At 43.3% G+C, this 25,652-nt stretch overlaps 1 protein-coding gene across 3 annotated transcripts in view; it reads left to right on the top strand.

Annotated features, from left to right (window-relative positions):
- The first annotated feature begins 4,609 nt into the window (after positions 1-4,609).
- The window catches only part of PAPSS1 (3'-phosphoadenosine 5'-phosphosulfate synthase 1), a 74,443-nt gene continuing 53,400 nt past the window's right edge, over positions 4,610-25,652 (top strand). Inside the window, exons 1-4 of one of the 3 annotated variants that reach the window (XM_073340855.2) lie at positions 4,610-4,864; positions 17,244-17,358; positions 22,258-22,493; positions 24,091-24,229. In XM_073340855.2, the coding sequence (XP_073196956.1) occupies positions 4,805-4,864; positions 17,244-17,358; positions 22,258-22,493; positions 24,091-24,229 (550 nt within the window). In that variant the 5' untranslated portion in view covers positions 4,610-4,804. Of the gene's footprint in view, positions 4,865-4,938; positions 5,067-17,243; positions 17,359-22,257; positions 22,494-24,090; positions 24,230-25,652 lie in introns of those variants that run through there. The other 2 variants (XM_073340852.2, XM_073340853.2) reach the window with 2 other exon arrangements.

Below are 25,652 nucleotides of genomic sequence, written 5' to 3'. Positions count from 1 at the left end.
TAAATATCTCCCTCTGAGATTCTCCCACATCCTTCCACTCATGGGCAGGAGGAAGGAGGGGCAGGTTCATCTGACAACTTCCTCCTGGAAGTGGCTGTCGTTCCATCTGCAGACTCAGCAGATTCTACGGTTTTGGCTCTGATCCAAAACACAGAAACCTGCAGCATCTGTCTCAGCTCTGGTCCCATTAGATTCCCTGCCCCCGTCCTTTCAGTGCCAAGTAGTATTTTCAGAACTACTATCCACTTACACAAAACTTGGGAGAGAGGTGAATCCTCACTAGATCTGATGCCACTTTAGATCACTTTAGATAAGCTATTACCAACAGGAGAGTGGAGTGCGGAAGAAAACCTGGATTTGTGCTGGAAATGGCCCACCTTGATTATCATACCCATTGTAAGGAGAGTGATCACTTTAGATAAGCTATTACCAGCAGGAGAGTGGGGTGGGGGGAAAGAAAACCTTTTGTAGTGATAAACACCCATTTTTTCATGGTCTGCGTGTATAAAAACATCTTTTGTATTTTCCACAGTATGCATCCGATGAAGTGAGCTGTAGCTCACGGAAGCTTATGCTCAAATAAATTGGTTAGTCTCTAAGGTGCCACAAGTACTCCTTTTCTTTCTCCTTACAGTGTAACACCCATTGTTTCATGTTCTCTGTGTATATAAATCTCTGCACTGTATTTTCCACTGAATGCATCCGATGAAGTGAGCTGTAGATCACGAAAGCTTATGCTCAGATAAATTTGTTAGTCTCTAAGGTGCCAAAAGTACTCCTTTTCTTTTTGCGAATACAGACTAACACGGCTACTACTCTGAAACCAGTTGATATTATGAAGTTGTTGTCATGAAATTTCCTAATCATAGGAAACCTCTTTCTCTGTGTATCCATCCTCTTGGAGAAAACCTACTGCAGGTCCTCACTAGGCTGAGGATAATAGGAAACACTTAACTTTAAAACTATGTTCTAAACACAACATACTTATGCTAAGTAGGGAAGCAGTTTGGCTAAGGTGGTGTTAAGAAGAATGGGGGTTAGGAATGGAACCTACTGAAGGTCAACAAAGAGACAGATGACAAAAATAAAAGGTTCTAAAAGAAATCACTAGGGGAAGACCCACAGGACATTTGGGGAAGAGGAAGGAAGAGGATAAACTGGCAAAGGTCAGGTTATCTGAGCTGGGGGAGAAGGCTCTGTTTTTGTGCCTCTAAGTGATGCACTGCAACAGAAGGATGTTGGGTGACCCTGATCCAGGCCCATAGAAAGGCTTGGTGTGTTGAGGAAACTGAGATAGGGAATTTCGTGTAGGGTTTACAATTTTTCTTCCAATCTGTGTATTTTCTGCGTGATTAAGTAAATAGCACTAGTGTGTTAGAATCCTGTGCAAAGTGTCTGGGTGTTATTATCTACACCAGGGGTGGACAACCTGAGCCTGAGAAGGAGCCAGAATTTACAAATGTACATTGCCAAAGATAGAGCCACCGTAATACTCAGCAGGCCCCCCATCAGCTCCCGCCCCACTCCCAGCACCTCCTACCAACCGGCAGCTCCGCCTCCCAGTCCGTCCCCGCACCTCCCGATCAGCTGTTTCATGGCATGCAGGAGGGTCTGGGGGGAGGTGGAGGAGCGAGGTCATGGCAGGCTCAGGGGATGGGGCGGGAAGGGGTGGAGTGGGAGCAGGGCCTGTGGCAGAGCCAGGGGTTGAGCAGTGAGAACCCCCCGGCAGATTGGAAAGTTGGCACTTGTAGCTCCAGCCCAGGAGTCGGTGCCTATACAAGGAGCCGCATATTAACTTCTGAAGAGCCACATGTGGCTCTGGAGCCACAGGCTGGCCACCCCTGATCTACACTTACTCCATGGCCCCTGGAAGAGGTAAACATCTATGGGTGTACTTCTGGGAGAGGACATGTTGAAGCACATTCTGAGCTTCAAAGACTTCCCAGTTGACATCTCGGACGAGCCCCCACGTGCAATGCCAACAGTCCCTAGTTGTCAGCAGGCAGGACTGAACCTTAGACATTTGAATCTTAGTGTACGAGCCTTGACTGTATGAGCTGAAAGCCACATGCCTCTTAAGCCAAGGTTGTAGCTGACTCCTCAATGTCTAGATCAGGGTCAGCAACCTATGGCACATGTGCCAAAGGCAGCATGTGAGCTGATTTTCAGTGGCACTCAGACTGCCTGTGTCCCGGCCACCGTTCACTTAGTTTCTCTGCAATGAGTTTATCGTCTTTAAGTGCTCCTTTTCTATCCTGATTGTCCAGGGGCCCCACTGGTTGTTTAGCAGGCTTCCTGCTTCTGATGTACTTAAACATTTTGTTATTGCCTTTTGAGTTTTTGGCTAGCTCTTCTTCAAACTCCTTTTTGGCTTTTCTTATTACATTTAATTTCACAGTGTTTATGCTCCTTTGTACTTACCTCACTAGGATTTGACTTCCACTTTTTAAAAGATGCCTGTTTATAGTTCTTGAAAAGCTTCCCCCCACCATCCCCAGTGTTGGATGTTACCTTATCATTCACTTCAGAACTCAATGCACAACTACAATAAATGTATTTCCTAATTCCATTCATTTATTAATACTTACTTGATAATTGTTTGTTTATTTCTTACTTGCTAATAATTTATCTAGGCACATTTACAACCATTTTCCCATTTCAAAGAACTCTTAACTTGTGTAAGTGATTTAAACTTTAGATGAATACATAAACCTTGCATGTTGGTACCTCTGAGCAGGTATCTTTCTAACTTGTGGTTGTGAGTAAAACATTCTCCTTAGAATAGGGCCTTTGTCAGATAACATACAATGTACAGACATCTATAAAATGTCTAATTTATATAGTAAATATAATACATATCAGTGATTCAAAGTACAGATTGTCACTATCATTTCTCTTACATTTAGCACAAGTGATAAAGCAGTTACTTAGGGACCTGTGAGTTCTCTCTTTTCAATTTCCATTAAGAAAAGGTTCCTAGAATATAAAATAACAGAAAAGCAGGGGTCCAATGGGGACTTGACTTCAGTAAGATACTGTGAGAGCATAATATTATCATTGGAACACTTCAGCGATTGCTTTTAATTTTATTTGGGTTTTTTTGCTTTTCTTCTTTTCCTATTTTTAAGTTCCCTTGGCCCCACCACTCCCTCTCCACCTGTTTGCAGTGGTGGCCAGCTATAGCTAGGAGCGTGCATCATTCTAATCGGTGTACAAATCACACAAGCTGGACCTTTGCTTATAGGCATCAGTGAATTCACTGCCCTCAGATTCTCTACAACCCCAGCTTTTAATGGTATGTCAGATGATATCACAAATAAACATTTTAAGATGCATTTTTTAACATTTTTTCTTCTTTTGGGCACAATCAAAATAGGGCTGCTACTTTTGTAAATCAGTCTTAAGAAGCAAATTTGTTTGTCACGAATTCCTAACACTGCATTGGCACAATGTATTGCAAAGTGATGGTGGTGTAGTAAAATATCATCCTGTCAGGATATAGCTTGCTGTCATTCTACAACCCGAGGACAGTGCAGCAGAATCACACAATGTGCTGAAACAAAATGATGTTACAATGCACCGACAGAAGGTGTCACAGTGTAATGTGACAATGGTGCAATGTATTGTGACATGTTTTCATCATCTCATGATGTAACATGGTGATGACATGAAGCAACATGTGCCAAAAAATCCTTCATGTGGTGTGCCAATGTTGTGGTTCAACAGTCGGGTGTTACAGCAGCATGTCTTCATTCACTTCCCTTTTCTGCCTCTGGATCCTTTCCCAGCTTTGTCTTGTCTGTTTTGATTGTACACCGCCCAATGCAGGCCCTATCTCCTACTGGTTGCATGTACAGGGCCTAGCTCACAGGGCCTTGATGGCTGTTGACAGTACTGCAATACACCTTGTGTAACTAAATCATTGAGCTGTGATACTATGTGCTGATGGGGAGACCCCATAACTGCTTCACTGAGCTGGCACAACCCCCTGTGCCGTGGTCCCTGGCTGGGGTTCTGGCCACACCTGAGGCCAGAGGCTTGGGGAGGACAAGAGGGCTGCCCCCTATTTGGGGGGTTACCCCATAGAATATCAGGGTGAGAAGGGACCTGAGGAGATCGTCTAGTCCAACCTCCTGTTCAAAGCAGGACCAATCCCCAACTTTTGCCCCAGATCCCTACAGGGCCCCCTCAAGGATTGAACTGCCAACCCTGCGTTTAGCAGGCCAATGCTCAAGCCACTGAGCGATCCCTCCCCCCTTGCCAACCCCCCCGCGCCAGGCTGCTTTGTGGGGAGGCTGGAGAGACCCAGCCAGCTGCCCGGGGACGCGCATGAGGATGGCCCTGGGCGCGAGGACTGGGCTACCAGCAGCACGTCAGCCACGCATCCCACCCTCTATCCCCGGGCCTGGCGCCTCCCACCGTCTCCCGCCTGCCCAGCTCTAGGGGACAAAAGAGTGAAGGGCCGCGGGGCTAGAGCGGCAACACCGGAAGCGCCCCAAACCCCTCCCTGCTCTTCCGTTTTGTGTGCGTAGGGCAGCCGGCGCGCGCGCTCTCTACCCTGTGCGTAGCGGGAGGCTGGTGCGCGCGCCGGCTGCTCCTCCTATAGCTCCCTTTTGCCGAATCGGCGCGGACCCCGCCCCCCCGCCGCAGCTGGCGCTCGCGCACGAGCGACTGAGAGTCCAGAGCCCCCTGGCCGCATTCGAAGAGTCTCATCTCTGCCACTCACCGCGCCCCCCCCCCCCACCCCCGTTTGGAGCCGCCCCGCCGCCCGCTCAGTGCGCGCGCGCCCCCTCCTCTCCTGGAGATGGAGCGGCCTGGGAGTCAGAGCAAGAAAGTCAAGCTGAGCAACGCGGTACAAAGCTGGGTGAGCGGCTTGGGGAGCTGCACCGGTAGCGTGGGGGGGGGGAAGGAGGGAGAGCAATGGGGAAGCTGGTGGCTCTCTGCCTGCCTGTGCTGATGTGGCATTGCTCGTCTGCAGACCTGCTCGCTGAGCTCGAGAGAGGCAGCAGCCTGTGTGTCCGGTTCGCGGTCTCCGTTGCACAGGCTGGGTCTGCAGTTTGCCAAAGGTGAGGGGCGGCGAGGGAGGATGTGCACGGCACGTTTGCACAAAGGGGGGTGTTTCGAGCGAGGGTGACTTGAATCCTTGGTACTTGGCTGGGGTAGGGGGTGGTGGTGCAATGGGATTGTAAATGTCTCATTGAGAGATTATAAACGTTGCCTTAAAATGAATATACCTGTGAAAGTGTAGCTCCCGCAGGCGAGTGAGACTGGGTAACAGCACCTCTCTTCATTCCCAAGGGATCTGCCTCCAGGGGTCGTTCTTTTATGTTTTGAAAGTTGGGCTCCGGGGGAAGAAGTAGGAAGGAGGGTTTGCACAGGGAAAAATGCAGATTTCAGGCTTTCACTCCTGTCTTTTGCACCTTGGTTCCTCTGCTTCAAGTATGTTGGAAGAGGGAAAGATGAAGAATTCAATGTACAATGTAACCATTCATAAATCTGGGGCAGCTTGAGACAGAGGTTCTTTGTAATGTGGTGGCTAAATAGAAAGCTGTCAAAGTAAGATTTAAGCCAAACAATGAAAACCATGGTTCTTATTCATAGAGGTGTGGGCATATGGGCAAATCAATTTACAGTGCAGGCCCCAGACTAGCAAACTAGGGAGAAAGAAGCATTCCCCGAGAACACTTATGTTGTTTTTGATACTGTGTGTGAAGAAAATGATTGGGAGTCTGAAAATAATGCTATATTTAAGCAGATGTGATATGGAGAGATGGGCCTCTATTCCTTGCCATAATAAATATTAGATATTTCTTACTGTGCCATTAATATTGTAGAAATCAAGTAGCTAGTGTCAAAGTATTGCTCTGTAGTTTCCCACACATTCTTTTGGTAAGGAAACTTCAAAATTGAAAACTAGTATTTCTTGGTGTAGTATTTCTTGGTGAATGTTAGACAAAACAGGTGGGATCTCTGTTCCTTCTGTATTATTTAGAGATAATATTATTGGTCAAAACACGTGCCTGTAAATTGTTTCCATACTAACTTATTGTATCAAATTGTTGGAAGTTCTTAATTCTGTGTCAAGAATGAGGAGCACGTGACATATTTTAATCTTTTGCTCTTAAACTGTGTGTGTTCAGTTATTCTGGATTCTAGAGTAGGAGAACCCTCTGATCCAGAATAATTGTTGTAATTGACTGCAATGGGCTTACGCAAGAATGAATTTGGTCCTTTGTATTATAAGGATCTTCACCTAGTATTTTATGACATTCTGGGCAGTGTCATTAAGGGAATACTGGTTAAAATCAAATATTTAAAAAAAACAAAACAAGTTACTAACAACTCCATATGATTTTAAAACATTTAAACAAACAAAACCTGCTGGTCACTGTTCCTGCTGGTGTTTTGTTTAACTGAAAAGAAATGTAAGGCTAGTCCCTCTTATCTTTGTTTTATAGACAGTTTCACTTTTTCCTGAGTAGTGCATTGCCTGAGTTCTAAACACTGCTGGGGATGTTTTTGTTTGGGTCTCATCTGGAATTTTAACACCCTCCTCCTCCATTTCTGTTGGTTTTAGGGTTGTATAAGCTCACTCACCAAATCTAAATTGTCAGGGGCAAATTTGCCTCAGCAGTGTCACTTAATTTTAGCAATGTTTTTTATTCATTTAAACAGCTAATATCAATAGACCATGTATGTTGTTTTGTTTTTCTCTAGTACTAGGGGGGTAGCCGTCTTAGTCTATAAGGTGCCACAGGACTCTAGACTAACAGACATCTTGGAGCATTAGCTTTCGTGGGTGAATACCTACTTCATCGGATGCATGTAGTGGATGATGAAGTGGGTATTCACCCACGAGAGCTTATGCTCCAAGATGTCTGTTAATCTATAAGGTGCCTCAGGACTCTTTGCTGCTCTCTAGTACTGTGTAACACTTAAAACTGGTGATGTAACTAACCTGCAAAGGTAAAGTAGCAAATACTGTTAACTTCACCAATGTGTGCTGGATGTTTCCCTAAACCAGGCTGTTGTGGAAGTCAGCATGATACTTAAAAACATACTTGTTTCTTTAAGGTCCTACTATGTTCATCAATCTCCTATATTGATATGTTTCAGAGTAACAGCCGTGTTAGTCTGTCTTCGCAAAAAGAAAAGGAGTATTTGTGGCACCTTAGAGACTAACCAATTTATTTGAGCATGAGCTTTCGTGAGCTACAGCTCACTTCATCGGATGCATACCGTGGAAACTGCAGAAGACATTATATACACACAGAGACCATGAAACAATACCTCCTCCCACCCCACTGTCCTGCTGGTAATAGCCATTTCCAGCACAAATTTGTGCTGGAAATGGCCCAACTTGATGATCACTTTAGATAAGCTATTACCAGCAGGACAGTGGGGTGGGAGGAGGTATTGTTTCATGGTCTCTGTGTGTATATAATGTCTTCTGCAGTTTCCACGGTATGCATCCGATGAAGTGAGCTGTAGCTCACGAAAGCTCATGCTCAAATAAATTGGTTAGTCTCTAAGGTGCCACAAATACTCCTTTTCTTTATATTGATATGATGACCAATTGTGCAGTGTGCTGCAGGGGTGGGAGGCTTCCCAGAGCATGGGCTTCAGTCCAAGTCTGAAGGCGTACACCGCAGTTAAACAGCCCCTTATTCCAAGCTGGTACAGTGTAGATGTAGCCTGTAATTGCAATGTAGACGTGGCCTGGGATAACAATGGCTGAGCCATCAATGGGGCAAGATTCAACCTGTATGGGATTTTTTGGATGAGCTGAGAGAAGCTACCTGGATGTATCAGTGGAAAAAGTTGATGGTTTGGGAAAACTCAATCAGACTAAAGGATCATGTTGGAAGTGGTGCAGACTGTTTCTCCCAATTCAGAGCGGGGGAAAAAAGACACATCTGCCCAAATTATAGGGATAGAGTGGTTGAGCTTAGGTAAAGAAATATAAGTGTAGGATTCTTTTGTTTTATATCTTGGCTCTGCCTGCTGTATACTATTGGGCAAAAGAATAAACAGTACTTTGTGTTGAAGTTGTTGTTCATTCACTTTAATTAGCTGCTCTCATAGACTTCTGAAGGGAAACACTTGTAGATTCCAAATCCCAGTTGGACCTGCAGAAGTAGTCATGGTTGGTACCCAGCAAGCTGTAGCCCAGATTCTGGTCCAAGAGTAGCCAATGTGCAGAATTCAACCTCAGAAGAAAGAAAGGCCTGATACTTCCTGAGACCCCCAAGAAGGAACAGCAGTGCATAAGCCCCAGTAACAGTGATGCATTTATGGCCTTTAGGCTGTTAAAAAACTTATAGCTATAAAGGTGCTGCTGAATTTGGCCACCAAGAATGGCTTATTTATATAAATCTAATTATATCCCTTCAGTACTGATTCACATCTGTAGATAAACCTTATTATATTGGCACCATTCATTTTGATATACATAAAGGCTTTCTCAGCATTTATATTGTAAAATATAAATCCCTGACTAAATTAACTGATCGCTTCTTCAGACTGAAATTAGACATACATAATCTTATTGCCAGGAAACACTGTCTTCAAGTAGAGCCAAAAAAACTGACTGTCTTTAGACTTTGTGTCCTTATTATTTTAGCACTTTTTGGTCTTTTTGCAACCCTTCTGTCTATAATTTGAAATTTTACATTTAAAATCAATTTAATATTTTGGAAAACTGCACATTTTGAGTGATCATTGTCAATTTTTCATAACATTTAATTGTGATACACAATAGTTTTAATTTTGCATAGTGGTGCAACAGTAATATTGATTTGCGTAACTTTAAGATCCCAAAAGTGGGATTTCCAAAAGCACCCAAGTGACTTAAGAACACAAGTCTTATTGACCTACAGTGGCTTATCTGCTCTAAATCCCACTTTAAATAAATAATGTACAAGTGTTATGAGTATGTTTACCTAAGATAGTAAGTGTATATTACATGCTTCCCCGAGACTTTTTCCTTACAAAAGAAAATTATTTTGAAGTATTAAGACTGAGTTGTCCTTGAAATTAAGGAATGTAATATTCTCTGGTCATTGGATAGATTTTTTTTTTTTTTTTTTAAATCAATGGTATATAAACTTTTTCTGGAAAATCAGTATTTATCGTGTGTCTCTGTTAGAACATTTACTCTTTCACAAGTGAATGGCTTATTTCTATTAAATGCGACTGGGTGGGCAGGGCTGAATGGATACTCTTGTTCTCCTCTACTGCAGTGCCAGCTGTTCCAAATACATATTTTTTTTCTTCTTTGAAATCAGGAAGTGAGTCTAGCCATGGAATATCTCCAATTTAGTATATGTACCTGAACTGGTTTGTTTCTTGAATCTATTCCAAAGTTGTCTCGCTACTGAATTAATACATTGGTTGCAGCCTTATAAAAGCCTCCTTGTTAACTTCCGCAGGCAGATAGAGCAAGAATTGGGAAACCCACTTGCTTACTGTTCAACTTACATGGAAACTGAAGCAGTCTGAACCATTAGTTAGTGTGGAATTGAAACTTTCATTTAAAAAAAATTCAAATGTACATTGGGGCACTGTTGTTGTCTTTAATTAGAAAGGACAACAGCCGTAGTGTTCCTGCTGCTGTTCTTAGTTTTGATAGCACAGTAAGTGACTGGATGCTTTTGCATCTTAGTGCAACCGTATGGGCAGCATTAAAACTGGCAGGAATCATGACAATTTTGCTCCGCATTCCCAAGCAGCTGATCCCAAGCACTAGAGCTGTTGCTGTGGACCAGGCTGGTAGCCATTGCCTCACATCTTATTCCCCTCTCTTTTTTTGTGCTATTACTTAGCTGATTGTTTATATCTCTGACTCATATGATTGGTAAATTTCTGGAGCCCTGAGGTCACCTGGAAAACATGCCCACACAATTATTGAAAAACCCTTTTGTTCTGGAGGTATTTAAATGTCCAAGTGTACAAATGTTGAAAATTCTTCACCAAAAATCAAGCTGAACACAGAGATCTGTGTCTCCCAACCCTTCCCTAGCCAAAAATGCTAGAGAATCATAGTTTGTCAAACATAATGCAACATGCCAAGTATATACAGCAAAATAAACAAGCCATGGTTAAGATGTCGTACAGAAACGGAGGTAATTTTCCATTATTTAGGGCAATGGTGCTAGAGCTACTGTGAATCATTCACTATTGATGATCCCGTTTTCTGTAATACCGGCTGCACAATTTGGTGGTAGGTTGTCTAGACTAGGAAAATTTGTACTGCATCAAAACTGTCGTAATTTCCCAATTATGTTCAATTGAGAACAAATTAACAAAGTCACTAAATCTTAGTGCAACTCTTTATTAAAAGCTTCTCTCAAGAGATTTAGTCTAGATCCAGCTTTTATTTGGAGTCATGGGGGTTTTGTCATTTATGTGAGAGGGAATAGTATTGAGCCCTTTGGTTTTAAAGGTGAACTGCAAAATAAAAAATGAGTTGTGTTGTTAGGAAAGGGGTGTATTCTGGGATTCATAACCTTTGGATTCTTTTTATGGTTTCCTGACTCACAGCTGCACCCGGTAGGTTTTTGACACTGAAAGTACACCCCCAGAGCCCACTGGCTGCTGTGCTGGGTGTGTGTGTCTCTTCTCCACTCCCTCAGCTTTCTGCTTGTGGAGTGCCTTGCATGGTGACAGGTTTCAGAGTAGGAGCTGTGTTAGTCTGTATCAGCAAAAAGAATGAAGAGTACTTGTGGCACTTTAGAAACTAACACATTTATTTGGCCATAAGCTTTCGTGGGCTAAAACCCCCTGCATCAGATGCATGGAGTGGAAAATACAGTAGGTAGATATATTACACACACACAGAACTTGAAAAGATAGGGGTTGCCTTACCAACTCTAACGAGACAAATCAATTAAAGTGGACTATTATCCTTGTGCTGATACATGTTCTCTGTGTGTATAGATATATATCAGCATGAGGATAATAGTCCACTTTAATTGATTTGTCTCGTTAGAGTTGGTAAGGCAACCCCTATCTTTTCAAGTTCTGTGTGTGTGTAATATATCTACCTACTGTATTTTCCACTCCATGCATCTGATGCAGGGGGTTTTAGCCCACGAAAGCTTATGCCCAAATAAATTTGTTAGTCTCTAAGGTGCCACAAGTACTCCTCGTTCTTTTTGCTTGTGGAGTGTTTCTGCTAATTTATCCTTGGCCAGACTCTGATTTTGAGTCTTCCTCCCTAGCGAATGACTGCAGCGCCTCTTTCTGCTGCAGCTCACAGTTCTTCAAGCAGCAGCAGAATGATAATGACCTGATCTTTGTCACTTTCATTGCTGCCTACAGTTTTCTCTAGGACACCAAAGAAAACTGATAGGACTTCTGCTGCTGCAGCCTGGGAGAGCCAGCAGCAGAAGCACTGGAATAGTGTGCCCTGGGTTCTTGTTTTGAAAGGTATCTTTGGCACTGTGAGTGTGTTGGGGAATAGGGGAAAGCGAGAATGATGGCATTGTGTGTGCTACTGGAAATAGTCATAATGAATGAATGCTTCTTTTAATAGGTTAAACAGGGTCTTTCTTACATACAACCGAGCAAAAATATTTAATTTTTTAATACTTAAGGTTATTGTTAAAGAAGATGCCTCTGGGCTGCATCCCACTCACTGCATCCCCTCCCAAGTTGAGACTGTGCGAGATGTATGTGGCAGGGAGAATAAGGTTTCTTATGCCATTCAAGATATCTGAAGCAAAAGTAAGGCCTTGTCTGTATTACCGCGGTAAGTCGACCTAAGTTACACTACTCCAGTTATGTGAATAACATAACTGAAGTCGACATAGCTTAGGTTGACTTACAACGGTGTCTGCACTGTGCTGTGTTAACGGGAGATGCTCTCCTGCCGACTTACCTTATGCTTCTTGGGGAGGTGGAGGACAGAAGTCGACGGGAGAGTAATATGCCATTGACTTAGCTTGTTTTCACCAGACCTGCTAAATTGACACCCGCTGCATCGATTGAGCAGCGCCAATCTAGCGGTAAGTGTAAACATGGCCTAAGAGCGCCGTGGTGATGAACATACTAAATATGGATGGTTGGTATTTTCCCATTATAGTTTCTGCAGTGCACCTTTTTAGTACTCTGTATCATATCTCTGAACTTCTCTTAATTAAACATCTCACTTTGGACTCCAAACTACCTGTCTCCCATAAACCTCACTTTAAAACTATCAAATTGCTGAATCCAGAAAGTGAATTTAGTAATGTCAGTGTGTTTGTTTAAGCTAATTCAGCATTTTTTGAGAATCCTTTGAGAATCCTTTTCTAATGTGCTTTGTGTGTTTGTTTTTCCCCTTTATTGTCATATCTCTCATGATCTATTGTCTAATTACCTAATTTAGGCCTCAATCTTGCAGTGATTCACATGAGCAGCCCTCTACACCTTTGTGAAATTCCATCCCCAGACACGTTAACAGACTTCTCCGGCTTCATTGGGTTGGGAAGGTATTTCAGTCAGGGTGATAAAAAGATCCTGGCTGTCGGGGAGAACGGTGTGCTGTGTGCTCTCCTCAAGCTCCTCCTCCTTCTCCTCATCTTCCCCATCCATAAAATCCTCAGGCACGGCGGAGAGTACCCCATCATCGGAGTCCACGGACAGGGGTGGGGTGGTGGTGGCGGCCCCCCTTAGAATTGCATGCAGCTCAGCGTAGAAGCAGCCTCTGTCTTGGCCTCTGTCCTGGAGCGTCCGTTTGATTCTTTGGTTTTCTGGTACGCTTGTCTGAGCTCCTTAAGTTTCGCACAGCACTGTGTTGCGTCCCTGCTGTAGCCTCTGTCCCTCATGGCCTTGGAGATTTTTTTGGAATGTAGTTCTGGTAGCACGGATTCTTATCCCCATACAGCGATCGGATCCAGTACCTCCTGTTTGGTCCATACAGGAGCTCTTTTTCGATTCTGGGACTGCATGGTCACCTGTGCTGATGAGCTTGTCTGACCAAACAGGAAAGGAGATTCAAAAGTTTCTGGGGCTTTTCCTGTACATCTGGCCAGTGCATCCGAATTCAAAGTGCTGTCCAGAGCGGTCACAATGGTTCACTGTGGGATAGCTCCTGAAGGCCAATATGTTTGAATTGCATCCACACTAACCCTAATTTGAAACGGCGATGTCGATTTCAGCACTAATCCCCTCATTGTGGAGGAGTACAGAAATCGGTTTTAAGAGCACTTTATGCCGAAAAAAATGGCTTCGTTGTGTGGACGGGTGCAGGGTTAGTTCGATTTAACGCTGCTAAATCTGGCAAACTCGTAGTGTAGACCAGGCCTAAGGGATTGCCATGCTGATCACTCTGCTGGTTTAGGGCCTTAGATTGTAAGGTCACCATGACAGGAATGTCTTCTTTTTTGACTAGATTGTGTCACACATGCTTACAGTGCTATATAAGTAGGTTATTTTTAAATTTTTTAATTATAAAATAATTCTGGATGAAAGGTTTTGGCCAAAACTATTAACCATCTCCCGTAATCCCTTCTCATCCACGAACAATGTCCTAGACAGATGGAAAACATATTATGAAAGCGTGTTGAACCACACACCTGCTGACAGCTGTCCAGAGCTATGTGATCTGCTAAATCATGTGGGTGCAGACCTAGGGGAAAACACTGATCATCTGGGATAGCCTTTCATACTTCCTCACTGACAAAGTTGCAGAATGGCAGTGCTGCTGGACCTGATGGTATTCCATCTGAGCTACGCAAAAGTGCCTGAGAATCAGTGAGCATCAGCTTGCATCGACTGTTCTTAAAAGTGCAGTCATCAGACAGTTTACCACCAGAATGGAAAGTTGGCATCATAGTGTCCCTGTACAAGGGCTAAGGATCTCACACCGAGTCTGGCAACTGTAGGCTGATCTCATTGTTGTCAGTGTCTGGGAAGGTCTTTGGTCTCATTCTGTTTAGTAGGATGCAGCTGCTCCATAACAGACATTGTCATCTACAGCAATCAGGTTTCACTGATGGGTGATTAACAGTGGAAGCTGTCCCTATCCTCCAGCTCCTGGCTGAGCTGTGCCAAGAATTTAACCTCCTGCTTCACGTGGTATTTGTCGATATAAAAACAGTGTTCAATTTGGTTGACAGGTCAGTACTCCTCACACTGAAAGGAGTTGGCATTCTAGATGTTTTGCTAAACCTGGCACGCAATCTTCACACCAGTACTAGTGTGAGGAGTGTGCTTTGATTCATGGCTTTTGCTGTGTTTCAGCACAATCTCAGGTGTGCAGCAGAGATGCATTCTAACCCTATCACTTTTCTGTTGAGCAGCTGACTGGATATTAGGACTTGCCGCTCCACATGTTAGAATCAAGGCTGGCCAAGAAGCGTCCACTAATCAAGACTATGCCACTGACATTTCCTTGCTTGTGGAGAAGGCAGAGAATTTCAGCCCTGCCCCTCAAAGTCTCCAAGACACCACCAGCACTTTGGAGTTGACTGGTCTTCTGCCATGAGATGTAGCTGGACCTACAGAATCCTTGGTGCAGGTGGAGTCAAGTACCATGGAGAAAACTTGTCCAGTTCATCTATCTAGGTTGCAAACAGAGTTCAAATGATGGCAGCAAACTGGACATTTAGACTAAAAAGAGTTGCTGCCTTCTATGTGAAGTTTGTGTTTTACTTAGCACAAAGACATTTTTGTCTCCCTGAGGCAAAGTTCAGGATCTGTTAACCCCGTGTGCTACCTGTATGGCAATATGGGTCAGAAACCTGGATCCTCTTACAAGCGGGCTTGGAGCGCCTAGAGGCATTTCATATGTGGTCTATTGGCAGATCCTGAGCGTAAAGTGGTATGACATTTAGTGCAGTCAAAATCTTCCAGCATTCTGGTCTCCTCATTGCATATTCTTTGCCAATGCCACTAGGATAGACAAAAACATCCCAGCACACTGTGCTGTCACACTTCCCATTGACATGCAAAGGGGTGCATGCCTTTGTGTCGTTATCTGATAAAGTATGACCATGTAGATCACTGTTGCTACCACTGTTATATAATTGCAACAAATCTTGTACAAAATGTGGCATGTAAGGTTATGAGTATGCTATGTGTATGCACGTATCATTATTGTATTTGAAGTTATGAGTATTGTATTTATACCTGGATTTCAAATGTTTGCTCCTGGGGTAACACCCACAAGATATTTAGCCTGCACATCTTGAGGGGACTATTCAAATTAAGTGGCTCATCAAGGAACACTTATCTCACAGTGGACCATGGGAGAGGCCTATCTACAGATAATGAACTTTCTTTCTGTGACTAAGCGAAATTATGCATGGACATGTGATTTGCCCATGTGACTCCAAACTCCATCTTTTACCTGTAATTTTCTACTAGCTGTGCTGAGGGCTTTGTTTGACACAGTGGATTTCTCTCCACGTGGCAGAAGCTATAAAAGGTGCTGGAAACGTGTCAATTTGCCTCTTTCCTGCTCAAGCCTCTGGACTATGAACTTACACTAATGGGCGCATTCTAACCAAGGGACTGAGGATCTTCCAATGATTTGGAAGCAACCAGAGACTTGACTTAAGCCAGCAGTTTATTCCATCACAGCTACAAGCCTGAACCAAGAACTTCACAGTTATTGTATGTATTTTAGAAATAAACCTTTAGATTTTTTAGATACTAAAAGATTGGAAACAGCATGATTTTTTGGGTAAGATCTGACTTGTATATTGACCTGGGTGTGCGTGGCTGGTCCTTTGGGATGAGAACCACCTTTTATTTGATGACACTGGTTTTAAAGAACCACCCATCTCTAAGTTTAGTGGTTTTGGTGGTGATACAAGGGCCGGAACTGCTGTTCTGACTTCTTCTGTTTCACCACACTGGCTAATAAGTTTACTTTTGTTGCTGGTTTGGTATAACTCATGGGAGAATAACCTCCAGTTTTGGGGTGTGTCTGCCCTATTTCTCAGCAGTTTGTCCTGAATTTGGTATTCTCAGTTGTGACCCACGGAGGCATAGTCTTGACTCTACCTGATGCTGCCTGTGGGGTCACCTCAGACACTGTTGGATTTTGAGCCATATCTGGGAACTTCATTGCACAACAGCTGCAACATCATCCAATGGTAGTCACTCTGTGTAAGGCCCATCAGATCTCGAACCCAGGCCTGTAGAGCTGCTAGGCAGCAAACACCTCCCTGTTGCAGCCAGCAGCAGCGGTAGCCAGCTCACGCTCCATTCCCCATCACCTGCTGCAGACACAGACCATGGGAAGTCCCACCTCATAGGGTAGTAACCTCATGGCTCCTGATTGGCTCCCCACCGCATATAACACCCAGGGGCATTCCAGGAAGTATCCAGTGTGGATCTTCTGTAGCTGCTGTGACTATTCCTGATGTCTGCTTTTGAACTCCTGGCTTCAACCTTGGCTTGATTTAGACCTTGGCTCTTGACCTGGACCTGAAACCTGACTTGGACTCTGGTCCTTGGTATTGATCCTGTCCTGGAATTTGACTATGAACTCCTCCACTATTGTCAGCCTCAGGTTTGACCTTGCTCCAACTATTTGTCCTGACTGCCCTCGTCAGGATCTTGGCAGTCTGGCTGGTGCAATGGTCCTCAGTAGACTATATTTGTTTGATGATGGGGGACCCCCACCTCCTCCACACACACACAATCCTAATTCCTTTTAATAACTTTTCATAGTTTTTTAAAGCATTTTGCTAACTTTTCCTCTAACTGAATAGTCAGGAATTGGAATGATAGTTGAAGGTATTTTAGAAGTTGAAAGAAGATTTACCTACAGGCAGGGTGGTCTAGATGTTTGAGTGCAAAACTGGAAATCGGACCAGACATGCACAATTTACAGGGGAAAGGACCCCTTTTGGGGAATTTTAGAAAGGAGCATTAAGCCTTATAACTGGAGCCTTGTTACAATCCTGTGAGAATAGTTTTCCCCTTAATCTAAAGAATTTACAGTAGTGCTGAAAAAAATCTAACTGGTGTTCTAATTACCTAAATAAGGGCATTTTAGCATCTGACCTCATACTTTTAGCCAGTCAGATTTGCATGCAATAATTGACTAGTCCAGCCATCCCTATGGTGGAAAGTGGGGAGTTCAGTGTATGCGGTTCACGCAGGTGGTCTGTTTAATTTCCTTTGTACCCTTTGGCTTTATGGAGCTGCTGATCTATTCAGTGTTAACTTTTGCTTTTATTAGTTTGCCTGCCAGTCTCGCTTTGTATGTGTGAATAACTTAACCTAACTAACTCTCCTTTCTACAGGGAATGCAGAGAGCTACCAATGTCACTTATCAAGCCCACCATGTCAGCAGGAACAAGAGAGGCCAAGTGGTGGGGACGAGAGGTGGCTTTCGCGGCTGCACAGTCTGGTTAACAGGTACAGTCAAACCCTGTGCATGGATTTATGAAGGTTTTCTTCATTTTTGTTTACCCATTGTATCTTTTTTTTCTTCTTTTCAACTTTTTCTTGCTAAATGTGGGTATGAGGCTTAGATTAAAACAAAGGGGCTTGTCACGGTGCGAGACTTGCCCCTGCGGCGCCTCCTGCTGGCCTCTCAGGGACTTAGCTCTTCCAGCCTCCGGCGCGCCCTCTGGAGGCTGGTGTCCCTCTTGCCGCTGGCCCTCGTGTCCCTCCCGGACCCCGGTGCCCCTTGTACCCCCACAGTCTCTGGGTCTCCCCTCCCCAGGGAACCCCAACCTACTATCCCCACCTCGCCTCAGTCTTTGGCTACTGCCAGTCACCATTGAGCCTGCACACTGGGGCGGACTGCAGCGTATAAGCCAATCATCACAGGCAAGGGGGGTTTGGACCTGCTGCCTCTTCCTACCCGTGGGCTGCCCTGTTGCAACCCCAATACCCTGTCTTAGGCCGTCTGCCAGGCCTGCATCCTGGGGCTTTTCCAGTCTGGAGCCTCCCAGCTCCTCTGGCCTTCCCCAGCCCTCGTACGCTCCCTAGCAGCCAGGTCCAACTCCCTCCACAACTAGAGGAGGCTCAGTCTGCTCCTGACCCACTGCCCTCTTATAAGGGCCAGCTGAGCCCTGATTGGGGTGTGGCCACAGCTGAGCCTGCTTCCCCCAATCAGCCTGGGAACTGCTGGCTCCCAGCCACAGCCCTCTCCTGGGCTGTTTTAAGCCCTTCAGGGCAGGAGGGGTGACCACCCTGCTACAGGGCTACTGCTAGTTTATTGACTGCACAGTCATGGAGTAGGGAAAAGTTTGCTTATGTCCTAGAGAGAGCGCTGAGTGTTGCCTGTAAAAGGAGATATTCAGTCCTTTGTTGGGGGTGGTGGTGTTTTTTTTTTGTTTTTTTTGAAGAGAGGTTCTTGGAAAGGGAAGTGTTCTATAGAATCACAGGTCTCATAAAATATACAAAGTTTTTGTGTAGGCGAGCAAATGTTTCTCTTTAAATCTGTGCAGTGGGATCCTGGTCAGGCTTGCAGGAAATTACTGTAGGATAGACAGTAAAATGGTCTTTCTGCTTTGAACGTGATTTTGAGTAGGCCAAATATCGGCTTACATTTGTGTAAACAAGACAGCACCATGCCAGTGTTAGGGAGCTTATTCCTTCACCCACTTACTTCCCTGGTCCTTCTCGCATGAACAGAGAGCAACAATACCCGAAGTCCAAAGGTGCAAACAATTTGATGTTTATTGGGGTGAACTTCCAGTAAGCATGATTCCAGTTTCCTTCCTTAGTGTTCCCCTTTCCAGCTCTGAATCCAGAGAGCCTTACACCTGTGTCTCTGTTCCCATTCCTGCCCTTAGCCAAACATGATTCCAATAAGAAAAGGAGTACTTGTGGCACCTTAGAGACTAACCAATTTATTTGAGCATGAGCTTTCGTGAGCTACAGCTCACTTCATCGGATGCATACCGTGGAAACTGCAACAGACTTTATATACACACAGAGAATATGAAACAATACCTCCTCCCACCCCACTGTCCTGCTGGTAATAGCTTATCTAAAATGATCATCAGGTTGGGCCATTTCCAGCACAAATCCAGGTTTTCTCACCCTCCACCCCCCCCCCCCCACAAATTCACTCTCCTGCTGGTGATAGCCCATCCAAAGTGACAACTCTTTACACAATGTGCATGATAATCAAGTTGGGCCATTTCCTGCACAAATCCAGGTTCTCTCACCCCCCTCCCAAAAACCACACACACAAACTCACTATCCTGCTGGTAATAGCTCATCCAAAGTGACCACTCTCCCTATAGTGTGCATGATAATCAAGGTGGGCCATTTCCAGCACAAATCCAGTTTTTCTCACACCCCCCACACCCCCATACACACACAAACTCACTCTCCTGCTGGTAATAGCTCATCCAAACTGACCACTCTCCAAGTTTAAATCCAAGTTAAACCAGAACATCTGGGGGGGGGGGGGGGGAGGTAGGAAAAAACAAGGGGAAATAGGCTACCTTGCATAATGACTTAGCCACTCCCAGTCTCTATTTAAGCCTAAATTAATAGTATCCAATTTGCAAATGAATTCCAATTCAGCAGTTTCTCGCTGGAGTCTGGATTTGAAGTTTTTTTGTTTTAAGATAGCGACCTTCATGTCTGTGATTGCATGACCAGAGAGATTGAAGTGTTCTCCGACTGGTTTATGAATGTTATAATTCTTGACATCTGATTTGTGTCCATTTATTCCTTTTACGTAGAGATTGTCCCCACCCCCATTCCCTGTTCCCCCACCCACTTCCTGATTGACTGCAGACTATATAGTAAAACTTGAGTTCTGCGTAGCTATACTGTAACCAATTGTTTTACTGAAATTTAACCAATCCTAACATATTGTAACATGATTATTTAACCAATTATATCCCACCACCTTAATTAGTTTACACCCAGCAAAATTAATTATACAGAAGACAGAAACAAACACAGAACCAGACAGAGATTATACAGACAAACAATGGGGAAATGGGGACTACAGTGATAGAACAAACACAGAAATGAGGATTTCACATCCCAGCTATTGATAAGTGAGTTCTTGCCAGACAGGATGCTATCAAACTAAGTTTCCTTTTACATCTTCTAGGCACTTCCCTTTCTCTGGAGGCGATAGGCATTATCAGGACAGGATTGTATTCCGAACAGGCCAATAGCACCTTATTTCAGTGTGACTAGTTTGGAATGTGAGGATGTGACCGGTCGCTTCCCAGCTTATGGCTGTCTCTGTTGCTTAGCCAAAGGCCTTAGCCTAAGAACAGGGCCTCAGACTGTCACAGTAAGAGAAGGACCTTATGCTGGCAGACAGTGATTTTGATTCTTTCCTTTATACCTCTATAACTAGCCAAGTGGTAAGAATACATCTAAATTCTTAGAGTATAGGCCTTTACAGACAAGCCTGAATATCTATATCCTAACAGCCAGGATCAAGAACTTCCTTCAAATATCATTTTAAATGGCACTGTTGATTTAAGTCTCACTGCTGCTTCCAAATATAAATATGGCAAATTCTAAGAACCTTGGTAAGCAGACTTAGAGGAAAACCAGAAGTAAAAGTACTGATTTCTGTCAGGATTCACAGGATGAAATTGGCCCCTTATTGCCTGTCTAGGCTCCAGGTAGAGAGTTGGAACGGCTGTTTCTGAAAAACCTTGAAGCTGCACTACAAAAGGATGGGATTTTCAAAAGTGGCAAGTGACTTAGGATCACAAGACTCTCCATGGGACATGTGCTCCTAAGGCGCATAATCGCTTTTGAAAATCCCACTAAAAGTCTATAACAGAGCCTTAAACTTTTTTGCATATCTCTGTGCACAAAACGATACATGATTTCAGAGGTTCTGCAGATGATGAGCTCCCTCATTTGGGCAATACAGTGGAAACCTAAGTCTTGTTGGATCCCATAGATGATATCAATACGTTGTCAAGTGCTTCAGAGGCAGAGTAGTGAATCAAAGCCATTAAAGACAGGTTCTACAGCACATGATCAGAGCAGTGAAAAGCAAATAAAGTCTTAGGTTACTGGATCATCTTAATTTGGCTTCTTTATTCAAAATTAATCTCTTTTTGTACCACCAGGTTTACATCTTACATGGCAACCTTTTCAACATAATCTTTCAGGCAGATGTCCAAAGTAGCCCATTAATGGCTAAGAGGAAAAACTAGGGCTCTCTGAGCAATGAAGTGTCTAGGTACTGTTTACATCCCCCCCATCCCCCAAGGTTTTAGGGCCTGAGCTTAACTACCCTGAAGTTGATGGGTTGACTCTCTTGGTTGACTTCAGTAGTCTTTGGGTCAGGCCCTTACTGTATGAGATTCTTTCTTATATTTTAATGGATTTATCTGCAACTTGTCAAGATTCTAAATTGCAGTGTTTGTTCCTTCACTTGATATCCCCCTCTTTGTAAATTGCAGAAAATTATAGTTCCTCTTCAGGGTTATGTGATAGTGTACCATTCTCTTTGTTCTTTCTTATGGTCTCAGTCCAGAATGTTAAAGAAGTACATTAACCAGCATATCAATAGTGTCAGGCAAGTCATATCGCTGAGTTCACTACCACTCAAATAGGTATTGCTCTTCTGTTTTGTAGGATCTCTGCCTCCCTTTTTTGAAAACTAAGAATTTTCTGAGTCAATGATTAAGATTTTTTTAGTCTTTTTTTTCCCCCTCAAGTGGTTGCTCTTTGAGATGACTGTTACTCTTAAATTTTTTCACCCTGTTGCTGTCTTGTTTGTTTTCTCAAGTTACTTTTCAGTCAGGCCCTCCGACTTTGTCTGCTTTAAGAATCTGTCATGTGTATCTACGTAATCATACAACACGCAGTCACAGGCCCTGATCCAGCAAAGTACTTAAATGTTTAACTTGAGGCACATGAGTAGTCTTACTGACTTCAGTTAAGTTTAAAGTTAAGCATGTGCTTAAGTTCTCTGATGGATTGGAGCCTTCATGAGCAGTCTTCACTGAGTTCAGTGCTACTACTATCTAGTTTGCAGAAGACGGCAACTGCACTAGAGACTTGTGTGAGCACTGCTTAATCTGTCTCTGGTATTTCTCTCATTCAGTAGTCGAAGTCTGGAAGGAGAAAGTAGCAGCGCAATAAGCAGCTTCTTATTGTAGACCATGGAGCTCCTATTCATATGGCATCTCTGGCTCAAATTTCCTTCATCTGCTTAAAAATATTTGAGGGGGGGGTGTGAGAGAGTGACTGAATATAAATAGAGGAAGCTGATGGAGTTTAACATAATTTTTCTCCCATTTCTTAAAGTGGTATATGTTGAATGTCTAATTGGTCTAACTTTTTTGTTTTTGACTTGTTTAGGGCTGTCTGGGGCTGGGAAGACCACAGTTAGCATGGCACTGGAGGAGTATTTAGTGTGCCATGATATTCCATGCTACACATTGGATGGTGACAATATTCGCCAAGGCCTTAATAAGAATCTGGGCTTCAGTCCGGAAGACAGGGAAGAAAACGTTCGACGTATTGCTGAGGTTGCTAAGTTGTTTGCAGACGCTGGTTTGGTGTGCATCGCTAGTTTTATCTCTCCTTATACCCAAGTAAGCATACTGCCTTGATACATATTTATGGTGCTACAGGATGCAATGGTTTTGCTGTGCCACAAATGTGTTCATATCACCAGTCTCACTGGAGAAAACACATGCAAAATATGTCAGTGTCTCTCAAGGAAAATTTTTAAGCTTTAGAAATCATCCATTTAGCCTCTCTTCAGCTGATAAATATAGTATACATTTTTGGTATGTAAGCTTGAATTTCCTTTGAGTTGCCTTAGAGATACAACTGTAGGTGACATCTCATGAATTTCCTAGCCCAGTTGAACTTTTTTCAGTATTAGTGCAGTCCCTGTGTCTGCTAAATTTAAAATAGGAGCTGTCTTTTAGTGTAATTTTGTCAGCTGAGAAAAACAAATTTGGCATTAGGACAAGGGGGGAAAAGGAAAAAACAAACCAAAATTTCAGTGTGTTTTTTCACTTGTCCACGTTAGCCATCTGGATTTCTTTGTTTTTTAAATACTGAGAAGATGGAGAATATGCTTCATCTGGAAAACATAATTCAGCTGTTAAAACCTCTTTTCCACCCACCTCAAATATACAGCATGGTCTTTACTTCCTTAAATTGTGCAAGCAAAATATGCACTTGAGCATGCAAAATGGGTAACTGTGTTCAACTAGTTCAGTTTGTTGTTGCATGCAGTTTTGCATGTGTATTTGGATGTGGCTTTTTGGAAATACAGCATAAATGTGTGTGTACATTTTGTACTGTTAAGAATTTTTCATTGTGTCTGTGGAGATGTACTCAGTGAATGAAGGGGAGAGAGCTGGTGAATGGACACCAGGGAGCATCTTTCAAAATAGGTTTTATGGAGGGTGTCTATAGTGTGACAGTTTCCAAGTGAGAATTACCTCAGTATTTCTCTGGGTGTTGCTCTGCAAACTATTCTTTAAAGAATAGTTTGGAGAGTTCAGGATCCTGTAGCAGGCCACAAGTTCTAGAGATGAGAAAAATGCTCTATTGTGTATTTGTTTAGAGATCAAGAAATCTAGATTTAATATTTTAATTAATTGCTTTTTTAATGATGGCTAATGATTGGGAATCTTGTGACTAATAGTATGCTCTCAGCAGGACTGTATTTGTAAAATGTATGTGTGTTATTTGGGGCTGCACAAGTCTAGTCAGGTTGAGGTGTGCAGAAGGAAAGTTGATATTCAGCAGAAAGCCAAAAAAAAAAAAAAGGTCGGGAGGAGGGTTGAGAAGAGTTGAAAGATTCATGGGCAGTAAGTGACATCCCTTCATGGCTTCAATGAAATAGGGTAGATGTATTACTCCTAATATTTTTTTGGGGGGGAAATAGAATATCCCATTGTACATATGACTTGAGTATAAAAATCCAGTCCTGTATAAACTACCTCTGAATTTGGTGTCCATTTTACTATGCAGATAGCAGCAGACCCACTAATCATATGTAGTTTGTACTTCATGGAAGGAACATATGTTCCCCCTACACCCCCTCCGCCGCCGCCCATTTTGTGATTGCAATCTTAAATAAGCTAATGTCCTTCAAATATTCTTCTTTAATTTTTTCTGCTTCAAAATTCTATTTAAAATCTGTTAATTCTTTCCCCCCTCCCTGTTCAGGATCGGAGCAATGCCAGGCAAATTCATGAAGGTGCAAGTTTGCCTTTTTTTGAAGTATTTGTGGATGCTCCACTGCATGTCTGTGAAAAGAGAGATGTCAAAGGACTCTACAAAAAAGCCCGGGCTGGAGAAATTAAAGGTGAATCTAAGTATAGTCACATCTTTTTCCATGCTAAACTTTGATCTTGTTGTAATGGTTGGCTCAATGGACAAATAAAAAAAGGGCACACTCCAGGCTACGTTTCATTAAGGTGCAGTATGGTCCAGTGAATTGACACTGGACTGAGACTCAAACAACTGGATTTCTATTCCGTACTCTGCCCCTAGCCTGCTGTGTAACCTTGGGAAAGTTGCTTTGTCTCTCTTCGACGGTTTCTCCTCCCACCCTTTACCAGTCTTCTCTATTATAAGCTCTTTGGAGCAGGAACAGTTTCTCCACTCTGTACAGTGCCAACCACTGTGGGGTCCTGAGCTAGTTTCCATATGTAGACACTACTGTAATGCTAATAATGGCCTGCCAAAAAAGTAATGGAAAAGTAGTACATTCGCAATCCTTCCTTCTGTAAAGCTGCATCATGAAGACCGGTTTTACAAATTTATTTTTGTGGTGCTGAAGAAGGTGTGGTTGCGTGCTGATGCTCTGTTACATTTTAATACCCCAAATAAGACCCACTGCCCCGCTAGAAAAAATTTAAAAAGCTGGAAAAAAATATCCTAATGGATTGGAATCAGTCAGCAATTTTGCTTAAGGATAACCTCATAACTGCCTTTTTGCTGGATAGTAGTCCTGCAACTTGTAGTGATTGGCAATAGTCATTCTGCCTGTATTTGGAAGCAAAACAGTGTTGTACAGTTTCTGCTTCAGCTACTCAATTTCATAGACTTTAAGGGCAAAAGGGACCATCATGATCGTTTAATCTGACCTCCTGCATGTTGCAGGCCACAAAACCAGCAATAGGCCCATAATCTCTTGCTGAGTTACTGAAATCTTGATTTAAAGACTTCAAGTTACAGAGAATCCGCCATCTTTTTCTCTAGAGATGATGAAGCTACTGAATCAAAGACCGCTTAATGCGTATCTGGATTTCTGTGGAAGCGATTGTGGGTGTGACAGGTTCGATCATAGAAATCTCCTTGGGACTGTCACCTGATGTGGTGAAACTACCTCTGAGCCCATTTTCTCTGCCAGTTTGGGCCTCCAGAACCCTGCCTTGTTGTGCCAGACATGCCAGTCTTCTCCAGCACAGACCCAGGGTCTGAACCACGTGCCCCAAAGCTGCAGACTTAACTGAAAACAGCTTAAGACGTGCTCCTGTCTCCAGCACCCAGACACCCAGCTCCCAATAGGATCCAAACCCCAAATCAATTTGTTTTACTCTGTATAAAGCTTATACAGGTAAACTCAAAAATTGTTCGCCCTCTGTAACACTGATAGAGAGAGATGCACAGCTGTTTGCTTCTCTGCTCTGGGTTAATTAATAAGCAAAAAATGGTTAAATATAAATACTAGGATTTAAGTGGTTCCAAGTAACAACTGACCGAACAAAGTGAATTACCAAGCA

Source organism: Lepidochelys kempii, chromosome 4 (assembly GCF_965140285.1).
Source record: "Lepidochelys kempii isolate rLepKem1 chromosome 4, rLepKem1.hap1, whole genome shotgun sequence".
Taxonomy (NCBI): Eukaryota; Metazoa; Chordata; order Testudines; family Cheloniidae; genus Lepidochelys; species Lepidochelys kempii.
The sequence above is the reverse complement of the archived record's forward strand: the minus strand, read 5'-3'. Positions and strand labels throughout refer to the sequence as shown.